Consider the following 19,719-nt stretch of genomic DNA (forward strand, 5'->3'; position numbering starts at 1 on the left):
TGATAATTTTGTTGCATGCAGATCACAAATTACAACTTGTTTTCTTTTTCAGATCCACATTATTATTAATTCAGTTTAAAATGGATGCCAACGAATCGACTAATAATAATCCTTTTTTGCCAGACTGTGCCATTGGGCAAAAATTGTTATCAAAGTGTCATGACGGCACATTTTATTCTAAAAAATGCGGGCTCATTTTTTTACATACGGGATTTAGGAGTAATCATTAGTGATGACATGAAAACTGCCAATCAAGTGGAAAAGGCTTCCTCCAAGGCAAGGCAAATGATGGGTTGTATCCGTAGAGGTTTTATCAGCAGGATGCCAGAGATCATAATGCCACTGTACAGGTCCATGTTGAGACCTCATTTGGAATATTGTGTTCAATTCTGGAGACCACATTACCGGAAAGATGTGCTGAGAGTTGAGTCAGTTCAGCGGATGGCCACCAGGATGGTCTCGGGGGCTCAAGGATCTTCCGTATGAAGTAAGGCTGAATAAATTGCAGCTGTACTCACTTGAAGAACGAAGAGAGAGAGGAGACATGATTGAGACATTTAAAAATATCACGGGTCGTATCGAGGTGGAAGAGGATATCTTTCGTCTTATGGGACCTTCGTCCACCAGAGGGCATACGCTGAAAATCAGGGGAGGGAAATTTCATGGGGACTTCAGAAAGTATTTCTTCACTGAGAGGGTGGTCGATCATTGGAATGAACTCCCACGGCAGGTGATTGAGGCCAACAGCGTGGCAGATTTCAAAAATAAATGGGATATTCATGTGGGATCTCTAATGAGGTAAGGGCAGGAGGTTGGTAAGCAAACTCATGGGGGAAGGGTCACTGGAGTGGGCAGACTTGATGGGCTTTGGCCTTTTTCTGCCGTCATTTTTCTATGTTTCTAATTTGTCAACCGATGAAAAATTGCTTATCACTCGGCGCTCTGAAGTTGAACTGATGGATAAAGACCAAATCTGCCTCCACCACAAAGCAAAGTATCTCGACAAATACGAATTAAAGCAAACATCGTGTTGTAATCCATTTGAAAAGAAAAATCACATTGTTCAAAGTGGATTGTTAAAAGTCGATCTTGCCATGTCTAATGATTTTAGAAAAGTGGCAAAAATAAATATCAAGCCAGGTCAGAAACTTTGCAGTAGGTGCAAAGCCCAATACGTTTCAATGAGTGAAGCTACTGCAGCATCTTCATCTTCAGACGATTTTGATATCAGCATTTCCGATGCAGTTGATCAAAGCTTGACTGCTTTAGGAACCTCTCCATTGAAAATTCGAAGGTTAGCTAGTAGAGATAAAGCCGGCTATGTGATACGAAAAATTGAACGTGTGCAGAATGTGATAGCCAAGAAGATTACATCTGCTGCTGGAGTTTCAGCTGAAGAAGTTGGGCTGTCTCGTCAGTCTGTAGAATGCAAGTTATGTGAAGATTACACTGACCTCATTGAAGAAATGAAAACGAAAATTGCAATATCCAACAGGTCAATGAAAGTTCAATTATTGACGATGGGCCCCAAAAAGTTGGTCAATAAAGGAAACAGCAATGAAGTTTGGCGTTTCAGAGTGCATGGTCAGAACAGCCCAAAAAGTAAAGAAAGAGAAAGGCATTTGTTCTATACCTGATGCAAAAATTGGCAAGTCCCTTCCAAAAGAAATTGCAAATAGAGTTCAAGATTTTTACGAAGACAATGAATTCAGCAGAATATGTCCTGGCAAAAAAGATTGCATTTCAGTCCGCCTCAATGGTTTAAAAGTACAAAAGCAAAAGCGGCTGCTGTTGTGTAATTTAAAAGAGCTGTACGTGGCGTACTGTAACAAATACGGAACTGAAATTGGTTTTTCCAAATTATGTGAGCTCAGGCCAAAGTGGTGTGTAACCGTTGGTGCATCAGGTGCACACTCCGTGTGTGTCTGCACGATACATCAAAATGTAAAGCTCATGCTACAAGGCGCCAATGTCAAACACCAATTAGACACAATCCTTGATGAGGAGAACCTGCGGGATCCCCGTCAACATGGATTTACTAAGGGGAGATCCTGCCAATCCAACCTGATCAGCTTCTTTGACTGGGTGACGAGGAAGCTAGATGTTGGGGAGTCCTTGGACATCGTGTACCTGGACTTTAGCAAAGCATTCGATAGTGTACCACACCGCAGGTTGCTAAGTAAAATGAGTTCTATAGGATTGGGCGAGACATTGACAAAATGGGTTGGGAACTGGCTTGGAGGTAGGCTTCAAAGGGTAATGGTAAACGGCACCCCCTCTGAAATGACGGAGGTGATCAGTGGAGTGCCCCAAGGCTCGGTCTTGGGCCCGATCCTGTTCAATATCTTCATAAGTGACTTGACAGAAGGGCTCCGAGGTAAAATAACATTATTCGCCGATGACGCCAAGCTAAGCAATGTAGTGGGCAAAAGCACAACGGACAAAAACTCAATGCCCGACAACATGATGCACGATCTACTCCTACTGGAGCGCTGGTCTAGGACCTGGCAACTCAGTTTCAATGCCAAAAAATGCAAAGTTATGCACTTGGGTAGCCAAAATCCATGCAGGACTTATACCCTTAATGGTGAGATCCTAACAAGAACAGTAGCAGAGCGAGACTTAGGGGTGATCGTCAGTGAGGACATGAAGGCTGCCAATCAAGTGGAGAAAGCTTCATCCAAGGCAAGACAAATCATGGGTTGCATACGCAGGGGTTTCGTCAGCCGTAAGCCGGAGGTCATTATGCCATTGTATAGATCCATGGTGAGGCCCCACCTGGAGTATTGTGTGCAATTTTGGAGGCCGCATTATCGCATGGACGTGCTGAGGATGGAGTCGGTCCAGAGAATGGCCACTCGGATGGTCTCGGGACTCAAGGATCTCCCGTACGAGGAATGGCTGGAAAAATTGCAGCTATACTCACTCGAGGAGCGCAGAGAGAGGGGAGACATGATCGAGACGTTCAAATATCTCACGGGCCGAGTCAAGACAGAGGAAGATATCTTCTTTTTCAGGGGTCCCACGGCAACAAGAGGTCATCCGTGGAAAATCAGAGGCGGGAAACTGCGAGGTGACACCAGGAAGTTCTTTTTTACTGAAAGGGTAGTTGATCGCTGGAATAGTCTTCCACTTCAGGTGATTGAGGCCAGCTGCGTGCCTGATTTTAAGGCCAAATGGGATCGACACGTGGGATCTATTCACAAGGTAAAGGTATGGGAGGGTCATTAGGGTGGGCAGACTGGATGGGCCGTGGCCCTTATCTGCCGTCTATTTCTATGTTTCTATGTTTCTAACTACAAAGTTCTTATGGAAAAAACTGCGACCTAAATGTCAAGGACTGTATGCTACAACGATGTCAAAACTGCCCTGGTGAAGAAGCACTAACAGCATACCTGGAAGAAATATTCAAGGATTTAGATCCAGAAGAATCAATAGAACTTAAGCAATGGGTTCACGCTGACCGTGAAACATTAGAAACAAGTGTACTAACCATGGACAACTTTATTGAAAGACTTGCAAGCAAGATTTGGAAGTTGACAAGCCACCATTTCATTTCAAAACATCAAAGTGAATATTTGAAGATGTTGAAGACAGGCTTAAAAGAAACGGAAATGATCGTTTTGATGGATTTCACTGAAAATTACTCATTTGTTGTACAGGATGCCGCCCAAGGCTTTCACTGGGAAAATTCACAAGCTACGGTACATCCTTTTGTTGCATATTATCTCAATGAAGTGGGCACATTGCAAGTTGTAAACTGTTGCATTATTTCTGATCATATGCAACATGATACGATATCTGTACACGTGTTTATTCAAAAGTTGATCGAATTTTTGGTAACTCAAACAAACATTACCAAAATATACTACTTCAGTGACGGCTCAGCTGCACAATATAAAAACTACAAGAACTTTGTGAATTTGTGCAATCACAGAAATGATTTCAACATTGAGGCTGAATGGAATTTTTTTGGAACTAGCCACGGAAAATCACCCTGCGATGGAGTTGATGGAACAACTAAACGACTGGCTGCCCGGGCTAGCCTCCAAAGACCATCAACGGATCAAATATTGACGCCAAAGGATCTATTTAACTTTTGTGACCAAAATATACACGGAGTTAAATACATTTATGTTCCAAAAGAAGAAATTGAAGAAAGCAAAAAGTTTCAAGAAGAAAGATGGCATGAAAGCAGCACAGTAGCCGGTACCAGAGAGCACCACCAATTTGTACCAGTCGACTCAAACTCGGTTCATGTCAGCAAAGTTTCAAATGACACAATAAATTTTGTTGCCAAAATTTCTGATACTGTCATTCCAAATTTGAAAGTGTCCGAAATCTTTCCTGGTTGCTACGTTGCCTGTACTTACGATAATCAATGGTGGATAGGCAACGTTGTTGAAGTCTCAATTGAACAAAATGATGCATTGATAAAATTTATGCATCCTCACGGTCCAGCTCATTCGTTTTATTGGCCAGAAAGGCAAGACGTTTGTTGGGTTCCAGAGCAACACCTCATCTGCATGCTTTGTGCAATGAACAGAGCTCAAAAAGTTGTGCAGGGTAGCTAAGTTTCAGTTTTTTTGGAAACACAGCTCGGGAGATATTGTGTCTCAAAGTTGTCAGAATGTCATTGTCGTACTGTATTTCATTGTGGTATTGGGGTCAAACAAATGGCTATATCTCCACAAATATTCCACAGGCGAAACTAAAACTTTACCAAAGTTCGTTTGAGACATGGTGGACTCTGCATATGAAGTTTCATCAAAATCTGTGATGGTCATGCAGGGCACTTTCCAAGAATCTGATCACTTGACATGGAATGACCCAAAGCACAAAGTCTATAAGGCACCCACAGTAGGCAAACTGCTGACCATAGTCAAGAAGAATGCCAGAGGAGAGGCAAGGTATTCCCTTGTAGCCAGACACTATTCTGTACCCGGGCCATGAAGTGTCAAGTGGCTTTCCCAGAGTCCCAAGGACATACAGTGGCATCAAAGATATACCTGAGGACAACTCAGTGCTCTCTATCTCCACCTGCTGGTTGATGGACGTAATCCCACTAGTCTCTGGATTCATCTGCTGTTGATGACAAGGAATGAGCTATGTAGTTAAAATTAAATGCAAAAAGAAAGTTAGCAGATATATATTATACCTAAGAGCCATTTTTTTGCTCTGAAAATTGCCAGAAAAATCAGCGTGTTTCATTAAAGACAGTAACACACAAAGCCACAATCTCGGTGAGGATGTTTTAGCATATAAAAAGTGACATACAATAAACAAAACAGAAAAAAAGACTGGGAAAAGAAACTAGAATATGTATTTTAATGATCTGTACACTGTAAATCCAGGTTAGCAGCATACATTATGAAGCACCAACATGTGAGAACTGGATTGAATAAGTAACACAAGGACAAACATTTATCATCTCAAAGATTTCATATATTATCTTTAGCTCAAATCAGAAAAAGGAAGTCATGCTTCATTATAGCTTTTGTTCTTTAAGGATTAAGGTGATAACTCACTCTTAAGAGAAATGTAGACATTTTCTTTCAACAGACAGCTGAAGAATGAGCAGCAGTTCAGAGGTAGATCATCTTTTTAAAGGTACTCACAGAACCCAAGAAAGCAAACTAGAAGATCCCAAAATATCTCTCTCACATATCTCCTTTTAAATTCTGCAGATTTTAGGACATAATGCCTGACCTCACACAACTCTCTAAAAAGAGATTAGGTTAACTTGCTGATATCTTTTCTAGTAGATAGGTGTGCCATTCTTGAGAGTAGGGTATTCCCCCCCATACTTGCAAGCCAAGCAGAAAGAATCCATTCCATAAATGCTGAAGGCTTGAACAGCTGGTATACTGTAGGATCTTCCTCTTGGCTTGCATACTTACTCCTGTTTGCAATCCTATATTGCCCAGCAGGGAAGACTCACTCTGTGACAACAAGGGCATACAGACTGATCCCTTGCCTTCTGATTCCCTGTCAGAAAGGTCCACAGGATCCTGGCCAGTCTCTGCCAATAACACTGATGCACCCTTGGAGCCCAATCCCCTTGCGTGAACCCTGGTTCGCTGCCAGACCTCATTATGAGGATCCCGGCTATCCAAATAAGCTCTCCACATCTAATTAACAAATTCAGGAGAAATTTACTAGCTAGCAGAAACCCCTTTAGGTAACTCTACTTTACATCTCTTGGGCTCCGCGGCATCCACGCTCTTACACTTAGGTATGCCACTGTTCCAGGGCTCTAGGAGGGGGTTTCTACAGTAGACAGGCCTCCAAAAGTTCCTCAGCCCTAGAGATTAAAGGGGAAGCCCCCACATGCTGCACTGTACATGGCACAGGGCTGATCTTCCAGCACCCAACCAGCACATATCTGGCATGAATTAGGGCTAAAGGAGCCCGAGAACTCCATCCCTGCCAGTTTTGAGGCAAACCAAGGTGATTTGAAGGATCTGGAGATTCAAGATGGCTGTTGCAGCAGTGTTTTGGTGCCAAAATACAGTTCAAAAACAACTTTGCTAAAGGGAAAAAAAAAAAAAAAAAAAAGGAGAGAGAATAGAGGTGGGGGACCCTACAAGATGTGGCATAAATCTTCAAAAACAGGTTTTTCAGAACCTCCCTTCCGATTCTGCCCAAAGCCTGTAATAGCCTTACTCACTGATATATGAGCTCTGAAGGTGCTGCAGTCCCTCAGTTCTAGGCAGTAGCTGATCTGGGAGAAGAATCCCTGCCTCAGTGTTTGGAGCCCAGTGCTCCAGACACTGAGATCTTTGGGCTGCTAGTCAGACACATTAGAAAACAAAAACAGGCAGCATATATGGTATACAAATTCTTATAAGCAATGTTTGAAAACCTCTGGCCAAAAGGTTACGTCCAAGTGTCTAAAAATTCTGCACGTGACAAAGCAAGGAACTGCTATTGCAGTATGAGGTTCTGAACCTGTGAAACTGCAGAAGGCCTAAGATCAAAGAGAAGTTACAGTAACTGAAGAACCTCTGCAGGGACACGTAAGGACTGAGGGTTGAACAGAAATGGGAGAGAAATGCAGACCAAACTGAAACAATTTTAAACACATCCTAAAAGGGAAAGACTTCTTGCTTGGCTCCCAGGGTTTCAATTTTTTTTCATTTGCTGATAAGAATGCTCTCTCATCTTCACCCCAAAAGACACTTTCTAAGCTGGCAGCACCACATCCTAAGGAGAAATTAGGTTCTTACCTGCTAATTCTCTCTCTTTTAATCCCTTCAAACCGGCACAGACAGATGAGTTTACGCTCCTCTGCTAGCAGGTGGAGACTGAGAACACACTGATGAATAGCCAAGCAGGAACTCAAAACTAAAAGCTTAACTTGCGTAATTTGATTTCATTGAACAATGAACAGTGCAAAACCAAGCACAACTGATAGAAAAGAATTAGAACAAGCAACCAGAACTAACCCCTCAGTTCGCCAGCTACACCAAACAAACCAGATGTCTCTGCTCCACAATTACCATTATACTCCCCAGAAAAAAAGAAAAAGAAACAAAAAAAAACTACAAAAAGCACGCGCAAAAAACACAGGGTAGGTTTTGTGCCAGTCTCCTTCTTTATCGTCCTTCCCCTTCTTTATCGTCCTTCCAGACTGGCACAGACTGATGGGATATACCAAAGCAGTACCCATCTTTGCCTGACCATGGCAAGGCATACAGTTGAGGCTCGTCTGAAGAAGATATGGGGAGGGATCGACCACCCGTGAGGTGGAAATGGTTGTGTGTGACCCCCAGCTCTGTCCGACAAGAAAATATGGGCAGATAAAAAAAAGGCCACTGCCTAACCTTTCCAAGGCCTAAAAGAAGACTGCCTAACCTTTCTGCCAAGGCCTAAAAGACTGCACAGGCTTACCACCTTTAACATGCTGGAGACTGAGAACAGAATGATTCTATGAGGGCCTGCACAGCCCACTTGTATTGTAAGAATTCAGTGTGTTCTCAGTCTCCACCTGCTGGCAGAGGAACGTAAACCCATCCATCTATGCCGGTTTGGAGGGATGATAAAGAAAATAAACTAAATAGGTGAAAATCCTAAGTTAGAAATGGAAAAATAAGCTACACATTAGAACAGAAGTTCCCAACTGGCGTTCCCGTAGGAGAATGTCAAATCTTCACAGCACATCTGATCACCTGCAGTACCAAATAGGTCAATAGGCCATGATATTTTTTTTTTTTTAAAGTACAGACCAGAGTTTGTGTCCCATCAAAAGTTTAATGCCAACAGTTGACTGATTCTGAACTCAGGCAGTTACCTAGAAGAAAAGATGCTATGAAATGTCAATGACTAATGTTTCAGGCGTCTCACAATGTGTTACAGTCGCTCCAGATCTACATGAAAGACAGCTGAACTGAAGAAAAATGTAATACAGAAAAGGAATAAGAAAAGAATGAAATATGAAATGAAGCAAGTGGAAATACGCAATAGGAGTCTGATGAGGTCATTTCAGAAGTTATCAATATGCTGTTAGCTCTAGCCAAGCTTTCTTCCCTAGCAAAACGTGATCTCACATTTACAGCCATAGGACTCAAAGAGACAACAATGGTAAAGGGGTTGGGACTTGATATACCGCTTTCTCTCTGTGGTTTACACAAGAATTAGTTAATGAGCAGGTAAGCAGGAGCACACTGAAAGTATGCAGTATTTTCTTTTTTAGAGAGTATCTATACTTCTGTGCTATTATATATTAATCTCAGGCTTTCTCAAGCTTTTGCTAGACAAAAAAATTAATGCAGGCGATGATGATATGGTCCAATCTGCCCATCCATATGGTTTACTATGCTATGTAATGTGCAATATTATATCCCGCTGAACCCTCATTAATTAGAGCTTTAGGCAGGTTCCAGGCTACTGTCCCTTCCTCTCCCTTAGATATCCCACATGCTTGTCCCATGTTTTCTTAAATTATGATACAATCCTTGTTTCTACCACCTCCACTGGGAGGATGTCCCATGCATTCATCATCCTTTCTGTAAAAAAAAGTATTTCCTTAAGTTAATCCAGTCTGTTCCCTTTCACCAGAGCTTCCTTTCAATTGAAACACTCTCCTCCTGTGCATTTATGCCATGGAAGTATTTAAATGTCTATCATATCTTCCCTCTCTCGACTTTCTTCCAAATGACCATACTGAGATCTTTAAGTCTTGACTCCATACACATTCAGAATTGTTAACTCAAGCTTCTGAAAAGTTGACTGAAGCCAAATATAGAGCACAGCTACTAAAATCAGAAGAAAAGAAAACTGCTCTCCCCAGTCCCCAGTAGTATCACTTTTATTCAAAAGGGCCCAGAGCTATCAGCTCACTCTAATAAGGACTCAGAGTGGCAGGTAGAACCAGTCCCTTTATTATCTGGGACTTTTAGCTTTTATTTATACAAATGTGTACAGAGGGGAGATGAAAAAAAATGTAAAAGCATAGTAGCAAGTTCCAGCTCTCAGATATATGGCAAGAGATTACAGAACAGCACCAGTCCTATAAAGCAAGCTGACTTTTTAAGAAGTTTACTTTTAACCCTTGAGTGCCAAAATTATAAGTGCTCACTGAAAACAGACACCCTGCTGCTCCTCAACACGCTCACTGCCTCTTTTCAAATCAAACAGAATGACAGATGACAGCAAAATTATGCCAGGTAACAGCCAGATGAGGAGGAGAATTCCAGAAGTGGTCGAGAAGCAAGATGGGCGTGCAAAAACCCCAAAACAAAACACATTAGCTTAAGAGACTCTGGAGATTGCAAGCTTTCTGGGAAGATTATTTACTGTCAGTGTAACATGCATTTGCAGCAGATGGCATGCACTAACAGTAGTGTTTGCAATAGTGTAAATTCACTGGCTGCATTTATTTATTTTAAGGAGGTGGCAATGTTCTGCTATTTATTATTTCAGATTTAATATTTACTAGAAGGATTATTTCTGCTACTGGAAGAAAATTCCTTGTATTTAGTTCAACTAGATATCTTTCATACTTTGTATTTTAGAATTATCAATCTTCCTTTATGAAGAGGTCCACTTTTCCATGTATGGTATTTATCACATCTACATGCCGCTCTTACTGGTTTTGTGCTGAAGCATGAGCCTCTGTTCAGCTGCATTCAGCTCCAAACCTCACCTTCAGGTAACAGCCTATGCTCCAAGTTCTGCTCTCCACTACAACCTTGGCACTTCAAATACCACAGCCTTTTACCAACAACTGTGGCATCAAAATCAGTGGGTAGTACTGGCAAAAATGTAAAAAAAAACCCCAAAAACCACCCCATAAACAACTGCCAATACATATCCTTTCATGCTACCACTGTTTTATTATAAAATATTTCCAAAGTTAATTCAGCTGATCAGAAAGGAATCCCACTTGGGAAACAAGATCATACATACGGAAAATGGTATACATGATGGATGTGCAGACTTTCCTGTAGTTTTCTCAGCAGCAATAACACCTAGATCACGATCCATAGAAAAAGCTGAAAGGAAATTAATAAAATAAAGCAACAGAGAATATAGAAATTAATGCTTCCATTCAGTCTTAATCTCCATAAGGGTGTGTTGATAAGTAATTGCAGCCTGAAAGATTTGGTTTGTCAGTCCTCTCACACATAAATACAAATCCACATAAAATTTTTATACAGTTTTTTTTTTTGTTTTTTTTAAATCTGCTTTTATTTATTTGGTACCATGTTGCTTTAATGCTGTCACCATGGTATCTTCCACTAATCCTCGTTTGAAAGTCACAGCATCCCTGCAAACGTACAGTCCATGTCCAAACACTCAGTGCCAGACCTGTTAAGGCATTCAAGATTAAAAACCTTCTTCCAAGGGTGAAGCTGTTTCTTTGAAACATTCCTTTTACAAGGTGACCTGAAAAGCAATCACTTTCCCTCCGTGTCTGAAGAGCATGGGGAATTATCACCAGCAGTCATACAATCAGTTGTCTGTATCATATTTAAAAATCTAAAGTTGACAAAAATAACTAAGATTTGTGCAAAGTCCAGTACAGCTGCAGGGATTTTTTTCCTCAAATTTATTTTGGCACCTCAGGAGTCCTAAGAACTGTGGACCTGTCCTTTCAAACTAAACAAAAACAAAGAGTTATTTCCGGATCATAAAACTTGTCTGTCTTCTCTGCTCTAGTTTCCTTCCTTCCTCAGATGTTGTGTGTCTAGTCACTCGCCACTTCCCTGGGATTGTGAAGCTGTGGACGTGATGACACCTGCCTGAGCTGCTGTCACTGCTCCAATAGGATCATCCACACGGGCTTTTTTGACATTGGGTTCATCCGAGGACGAAACTGTACAGAGGGCCTCGGCCTCACAGGCTCGAACAACTGCTACGGGAGTGGATGAGCTGGCCTGCGCAGCAAGAAGCTGTAACGGGTTTGTAAGAGCTGAGAAACAACAGAGAGTAAGATCAATCTTACTACCTGGGAGATAAGGTTTAAGAATATCATCATACACTAAAATTAACAGAGGCAGGGTGCACACTGTTCTGGTTAACCCCAAACTAAATTAATGCCTCAAAAAATAAGAAAAGAAAATGAAAATAAGAGAAAGAACATTTTATATAAGCAAATTCAACCTGCTGCTCACTGACTAGTTTTTACAGTTCATATTTGATATACCACTAATCACTCAAAGGAAGTCTAAGTGTTTTACAAAAGCTTCTTACTATTGAAGTACTTAATAAGTTGTAGGGCTGATATATTGGCAAGAGGAGCAAGATGGTGCTGATAACACCAACAAGAGACAAGTCCTGATAGAGTAGGCGAAGAGCAAGCAGGTGAACTCTCAGACTGGAAGTATACTCCTAAACAGCACTTTACAGGAAATGAAGTGGCACACTTTCAAAGGCGTTTCCTTTTCATCTGGTCTCTCTCTTTCAAAAAGGCAAAGAAGTGGCAGTGGTGGATTAGGGGGTGGGAGTAAGGAGCTCAGAACCTGAGCTACACTCCTGCTGCCGCTTATGTAAATTTAAGGCATGTGGAGCCTAAACCTTTAAAGGCATCCCCTTGCTCAACTGAAGCTCAATTACCAAAACTGAATCAGGAGCTAATTTAATCCTTAGCAAGTACCCTCACCTCAACTGAAATTCAGTTGCTCAAACTGATTCAGGAGCTATTCCAAAGACTAAACCAGGAGCTGCACGTCAGATTGACATACGTCCACTGGAGACAAGAGAATACCGAGCATTCTAAGGGAGTACAGTGCCCTTGAGGGGTGAATCACATGAAAATACTTTTCTGTCTCCAACTGCTGGTCAATAGACAAACCACAAGTTCTAAATTGATCTGGTATGGATACTAAGAAAAAGACTGATAGCTGAAATGCCAAAAAAAAAATAACCACACAGTACAAATACACACTTCTGCATTCTCTATGTAATCTAGAAAAAAAAATAGTCTGAATTTTAATGGGCAAACTAACCCAGACCTGGTATGTGTTCATAGGACACGGCACCATACGTATTTCCACCAATGCTGTTTGTTGAAAGGGTGTGCTTCCCATTCTGTGTCACTGCTCGAACAGGAAGTTGGTGCTGCCCCAAGGTCACAGGTGTGGTTGACTGAAGAATGGTGACTGTTTGTCCAGGTATTCCTTGTGACATTTGACTGGCTACTGTTTGGATAACTCGGCTGGCAGTGGGAATTGTAGCAAATGCAATGGTTGGTTTTTCTTCCATACCTGCTGAAGCATTAAAAAAGCAAAGAAATTATTTCTCACTTCAAGAATCTCCAAGAGGTAAGGATATTAAAAATGAACAGACAAATGCCAAGTGAACAAAGAGCAAACACTCGACTTCAAGGGACGATGGGATAAACATGTAGGTTCACTCCGGGGAAATGCTTAAAAAGAGGGTTCTTGTTGAGGAAGGGTTCTTGGAGTGGGTTCGCTCCGGGAAATTCTTAGAGGGAAGAGGTTCTTGTTGAGGGAAGGTTCTTCAAGTGGGCAGACTTGTTGGGCCGACGGTCCTTTTCTGCCTTCATACTTTATGTTTCTATATTTTAAGCAAAATATTTTTTACTTGATTATATTGCAGTTATTCTGATGAACCACCACCTATTTTCTAACAATGGATGGTCCGGAATCTCCTTTAGTTCAGCAGCAAGCAGAATCTGCAACCTGCTGCTCTCCCTGACATGACTTCCTGGTCCCGTGACGAGGAAGTGACATTAGAGAGACAGCTAAGGCTGATGTGAGCAGCAAGTTACAGATGCTGCTTGCCGCTGGCAAAGATTTAAAGAGGTACATGAGGAGGGGAAAAGGAGAGGTGTCGTGGTTAGAGCATGTTCTAAAGGTCACCACCGTTGGTTTGGCAAAACTGTTAATCTGACAAAGGTTTGGAACCACGGATGTTGGAAAATTGGTGGTGTACCTGTAGTAGTTTATTACTGTACTAGTCTTTAAGCCTGTTATATTAATGGGTGCTAGAATAGACGTGTGTGTCTGTCTTTCTTTCTCTCTCTCTCCTTGGCCGCTGTCTGTCTGTCTGTCTCTCTCTTTCCTCGGAAGGAAATATTGAGTTAAGTGCTTACTTTTTCACTAAATTTTGAAAAACAGTAAAAAAGTTAAAAAAGTAAAAAAGAAAATTATACAAATAGTGAATCTATAACGGTGTAATATAAGACCAAGGATGTATTTCTCTATGACAATATGATTATTGCCATAGATGGTTTCACAGGAATCTTCCTGAAAAACACTGAGGTCTTTACCATTTCTACAAATTGAAGAGTTTATGGCACTTGGTTTCCGATAGTGGAATTTTATGACTATGTTTCTATAATCATAAAGTTCTATGACATCACAATGCAGGTGTAAAGAGCCTTAGCCTATAGCAGTGGTCTCAAACTCGTGGTCCACCAGGTCCTATTTTGAGGCCCTCGGTATGTTTATCATAATCACAAAAGTAAAATAAAACAGTTTCTTGATCATATCTCTCTAGCTATAAATGACAATATTATTATTAAGACTTAGCCAAAAGGAAAGATTTATAAACTATAAAGAGTTTTACCTTATGCAAAGTTGTCATTTCTTTAATAAGACATTAACTATTTTTTTTTCTGCAGCCCTCCAAGTACCTACAAATCCAAAATGTGGCCCCGCAAAGGGTTTGAGTTTGAAACCACTGAGTTACACAATCTTTCCACTTGTTGAGTTACTAGTTCCACATACTGCTCATTTTATCTGGTGAAACAGTTGAGAGAAAGCAAAGAAATCAATGTTATTTTTAAGAAAAATATTTGTTCTACCTCTTGTTTCCCCAAAGCCATCTACCACTGTTCCTTGTGTTTCATGGACAGTTCCTGACAAGTTTGGATTGGCAATTATGTATCCATTAGCAGAGTTGGCAGAAGTGGTCACTACCCTGACCATGGTGACTGTGGGAGCCTGTTGTACAACATGTATTGCATGTCCAGAGGGTTGCTGGGGTGCGACTATTGAAGTTGGCATATAGGTCACTGGCTTAGCCATTAGACTGGATTGGCGAGGAGGAACTGCCATTATTACAGGCTGGGCACTAACAGGAGACCCTAAAAAAAACAAAACCATTATTGGCGTTGGTATCCTTTAACTTATCAAGGTTAGAATCAAAAGTTATTATATCAACTTTTCACTTCTGGAGATCAAGTTCACCATGAAATTGACTTAGCAGTCTGAACATTGTCTGAAGTGACCACTGACCTGCATAATGGACCACTGCTCGAACAGTTATGTAGAGAAACAAAAGATGTATTCAAATATCCATATAACAATTTATACCACTGTGCGGCTTGGTGACCCAAGAAATCCACTTGAAAGCACAGGAATTCCAAACTATACTGAGAATTAAGAACAAAAAACTGTTCTTAGGGATATTTGGAGCATTGAGCTTGGGCACCAAATTTCTGCCTCTCAATGGCCACGTTTTTGGTCTTGGAGAATAAAAACTACAAGGGCAGCATCTATGAGACAGACTTGGTTTTTTTTGTTGCATAGAGCTTTTTGGACCCCAGTTCGGTTACAGAAGTTGGATAGTTTGAGGTCCAATAGATGCCAGCATTGTGGTTTAGAAGCTGGGACATTAGACCATTTCATATTTTTCTGTCCCTATATAAATGCCTTTTGGAAGTTAATTTGGTCCCAAATTAATTCATTGTTAGAAAATCATGTTGCCCTTTCATATGATACTATATTGTTTGGTACATCAATGAGATTTAAAAGCCCAATTTCTGCAAATAATAATAAACTTCTATTGATATTGACAGGGGTTGCCATTCAGCAGATTACAGGAAATTGGAAAGATTACACTAAACTAAATTATACTTTTTGGTGGAATTCAGTATGCCATATTTATAAAATGGAAAGATTTGGGGGCTATTGATTATTTATTCTAATGATCAGACATCTTAAACACCTTAGTATTGGATAAGATATAGGGGGGGTGGGATTGTGAATGATAATAATTGTTAATTATTAATATATGGGTGGGTGGGGTGGGATTCTTTTATTTGGAGGAATATAAATAAGATTGTCAAGTGATTAGTTAAAAATCTTTCTGATTGATTATTATACACTTGTAATATTTGAAAATGAATAAAGATTTATAAATAGAAACAAAAGATGTAGCCATTTAAAACTTATCTGCAATATTATATGCTAGGTCAGAATACATTTTAATAACTGAGAAACAAAAATCTTGAATCAGACACAGAGGTCCTTCATACTCTGCATCTCATAGTAATTACATATAAAATCATTTCCCGTGCAGACCTCTACTTGAATCCTCTTGCATGGGGTAACGTCACTGACGGAGTCTGCCATGGAAACATTATCCCATCAATTTTTCTAGAAGCATTTGGGCCATCTCACTGTGAATGCACATCTGTTCCCACGAACGATTGGTGCATGGGATTTTACCCTATTACTAGGCAGAATCTTCTCTAGAAATGACAAATGATCTTCCATTGTAACCCACCGTTTATAACTCTTTTGTAATCCGCCTTGAATCGCAAGGTAATGGCGGAATAGAAATCTCTAATGCAATGTAAAGTAATGTAACTTGACTCCTTAGAGAGGTGGGAGGGTAGTAAAGATTTAAGTCCCACTGTCCTTAGAGAAAGCACAGTTACTTACCGTAACAGGTGTTATCCAGGGACAGCAGGCAGATATTCTCACATGTGGGTGACGTCATCTACGGAGCCCCAGCGCGGACAGCTTTTCAAGCAAACTTGATTGAAGTTTCAAGTTTGCTACACTGCACCACGCATGTGCATGCCTTCTTGCCCACTAGAGGGCGCATCCCACCTCGTGGTCCTCAGTTCCATAACTAGCAAAGAAGCCATCCTCGGGGAGGCGGGCGGGTTGTGAGAATATCTGCCTGCTGTCCCTGGATAACACCTGTTACGGTAAGTAACTGTGCTTTATCCCAGGACAAGCAGGCAGCATATTCTCACATGTGGGTGACCTCCAAGCCAACCAAAAAAGGGCAGGTGGGAGGATGGCAAGTTAGGAAAACAGATTACGTAACACCGACTGGCCAAACCGGCCGTCGTTTTTGGACAAAGTGTCCAGACAGTAGTGGGAGGTGAACGTATGAACTGAAGACCAAGTGGCAGCTTTACATATGTCCTCTATAGGAGTAGATCGGAGGAAAGCAACCGAAGCTGCCATCGCCCGGACCTTATGCCCCGTGACTCGACCCGGGAGCGTAAGACCAGCCTGAGCGTAGCAAAAAGAAATACAAGCAGCCAACCAGTTGGACAAGGTGCGCTTGGAAACAGGATGTCCTAAACAATTAGGATCAAAGGACAAAAACAATTGAGGAACCTTCCTATGAGACCTGGTACGTTGGAGATAGAAAGCCAACGCCCTCTTACAGTCAAGCGTGTGGAGCGCCGTCTCGCCAGGATGGGAGTGGGGCTTAGGAAAGAACACAGTAAGGACAATGGACTGATTGAGGTGGAAATCAGACACAACCTTAGGTAAAAATTTAGGATGGGTGCAGAGAACCACCTTGTCATGATGGAACACAGTGAAAGGCGGATCCGCAACCAAAGCATGCAACTCACTAATCCGGCGAGCAGATGTGAGGGCAATCAGAAATACCACCTTCCAAGTAAGAAATTTCAGGAGAGACTTGTCGATAGGCTCAAAGGGAGGTTTCATCAGTTGAGCTAAGACAACATTCAAATCCCAAACGACAGGAGGAGGCTTCAGAGGGGGACAAACCTTGATTAGACCCTTCATGAAACGTGTCACCAAAGGATGAAGGGCAAGAGAACGTCCATCCAAGTGCCGATGGAAAGCCGAAATGGCACTGAGATGTACCCGGACAGATGTCGTCTTCAGGCCGGAATTAGACAAATGTAACAAACAGTCCAGTACCGAAGACACCGGGACCGAATCCGGATCCAGATGACGCGAGGAACACCAGGAGGAAAACCTGGTCCACTTCTGGGAATAACAAAGCCTGGTCGAGACCTTGCGCGAGGCGTCCAAAACTTCCCGCACCGAATGAGAAACCGGAACCGAAGTCAAGGGGAAAGGAACCAAGCGGTCAGGTGTAACGACTGAAGATTGGGATGCAACAGCGAACCCCGACTCTGAGATAGCAGAGAGGGAAACACAGGCAGAAGCAGAGGCTCCCTGATACTGAGACGAAGAAGCAGGGAGAACCAGTGTTGACGAGGCCACCGAGGCGCAATGAGAATCATAGTGGCCCTGGATGATTTGAGACGAACCAACGTCCTCAAGATCAGGGGAAACGGAGGGAACGCATAAAGGAACCTCCCTCCCCAGTCGAGAAGAAAGGCATCTGCCTCTAGACGGTCCGGGGCGTACATCCGAGAACAATACAGGGGTAGTTTGCGAGTCTCCGGAGAGGCAAACAGATCCACCTGAGGAGTCCCCCAGCGGTCGAAGACCTCGCGCAGGACTCTGGCGTTGAGTGACCACTCGTGCGGCTGGAGAAGCCGACTGAGTTTGTCTGCCAAGCAGTTCTGTTCTCCCTGGATATAGACCGCCCGTAGGAAGATGTTCTGGGAGATCGCCCATTCCCAAAGGCGCAGAGCTTCCCGACAAAGGGACCAAGAACCTGTCCCACCTTGCTTGTTCACATAATACATGGCCACCTGGTTGTCCGTCCGCACAAGGACTACCTGATCGCGGAGCAGGTGGCAGAATGCTCGAGCCGCCAGAAAGATGGCGCGCAGCTCCAACACATTGATGTGACAACGTCGGTCCACCGCTGACCACAGGCCCTGGGTCCGCAGACCGTCGAGGTGGGCCCCCCACGCATACTCCGAGGAGTCCGTGGTCAGAACCTTGCGATGTGGAGGGACGAGAAAGAGCAAACCCCCTGAAAGATTCGAAGAGTCGGTCCACCAACGGAGCGAGCGTCGCAAGGAAGGAGTCACCGTTATGCGAGAAGAGACAGGATCGCACTCCTGGCGCCACTGAGAGGCCAGAGTCCACTGAGGAATTCTCATGCGCAGTCTGGCGAACGGAGTGACGTGGACCGTAGAAGCCATGTGGCCCAGAAGCATCATCATGCGCTGAGCCGACACCACCGGTAGCTGAGAGATCAGACGGCCCAACCGAACCAAAGCCTCCAACCGAGGAGGAGGGAGGAATGAACGGAGGCGAACAGTGTCCAGCACTGCGCCTATAAACTGAAGTGATTGGGTGGGCCTCAACTGTGACTTGGGGAAGTTCACTTCGAACCCTAGTCGTTGAAGAAAGGCGATAGACTGTAGGGTCGCTGAGATAACCCCCTCCCTGGTCGGGGCCTTGATCAGCCAATCGTCCAGGTAAGGGAAGACCTGAAGCCCCCGAGATCTCAGGGCTGCAGCGACAACCACCATACATTTCGTGAAGACTCGAGGGGACGAAGCCAGGCCGAAGGGGAGGACCCTGTACTGCAGGTGTAGCTCGCCCACCTGGAACCGTAAGAATTTGCGGAAGGCAGGATGCACCGGAACATGGGTGTATGCTTCCTTCAGGTCCAGGGAGCACATCCAGTCCCCTTCCTCCAAGAGAGGATACAATATCGGAAGTGACAACATCCGGAACTTCTCCCGGACCAGGAACTTGTTGAGCTTCCTGAGGTCTAGAATGGGACGCAAATCCCCGGTCTTCTTTGGGACCAAAAAGTAACGGGAGTAAAACCCCCGCCCCCGCTGGTCGGGGGGGTACAGGTTCCACCGCCCGAAGCCTCAACAAGGCCTTGGCCTCGGCCAAGAGGATGGGGAGCTGGGTCCGATTGTATGGGCAAGCCCCCGGTGACTGTTCTGGCGGCGCAGAGCAAAAGTTGAGAGAATAGCCCTCAGAGACGGTCCGGAGCACCCAAGCGTCGGATGTTATCTCGGTCCAGGCCGCATAAAAGGACCGGAGTCGACCCCCGATGGGAAGGGGGTCCGGCGTGATCGCGGAGGGGGGCCCGCCCCATCCGCCTATCCCGTCAAAAGGACGGCGCTGGCTTGGCAGGACCCTGCGCTGGAGTTTTGGTTTGTACCCCTCTGCCCTGTCGAGGGGGGCGCCGAGGCGGTGGCCTAGAAAAAGCCGGGGTCGACTTTTGAGGGTACCGCCTCGGGGGAGGCCGGAAGGGTTTCTGCGGCGTGGCCCGAGGTTTCGGACGGACCAAGGAGGCCAAGGAGCGCTCCTGTTCCGAGAGCCGTTTGGTCGCCGCCTCCAGGGATTCATCAAACAATTCGGA

The 19,719-nt window shown here is 43.5% G+C and overlaps 1 protein-coding gene across 3 annotated transcripts in view; it reads right to left on the bottom strand.

Moving 5' to 3' along the window:
* Window positions 1-10,314: 10,314 nt before the first annotated feature.
* The window catches only part of FOXK1 (forkhead box K1), a 77,842-nt gene continuing 68,437 nt past the window's right edge, over window positions 10,315-19,719 (bottom strand). Inside the window, exons 7-9 of one of the 3 annotated variants that reach the window (XM_033963875.1) lie at window positions 14,276-14,557; window positions 12,453-12,713; window positions 10,315-11,416 (exon numbers count right to left, since the gene is read on the bottom strand). In XM_033963875.1, the coding sequence (XP_033819766.1) occupies window positions 11,196-11,416; window positions 12,453-12,713; window positions 14,276-14,557 (764 nt within the window). In that variant the 3' untranslated portion in view covers window positions 10,315-11,195. The remainder of the gene's footprint in view (window positions 11,417-12,452; window positions 12,714-14,275; window positions 14,558-19,719) is intronic. The other 2 variants (XM_033963877.1, XM_033963878.1) reach the window with 2 other exon arrangements.

This window comes from Geotrypetes seraphini, chromosome 11, assembly GCF_902459505.1.
Source record: "Geotrypetes seraphini chromosome 11, aGeoSer1.1, whole genome shotgun sequence".
In the NCBI taxonomy this organism is placed as follows: Eukaryota; Metazoa; Chordata; class Amphibia; order Gymnophiona; family Dermophiidae; genus Geotrypetes; species Geotrypetes seraphini.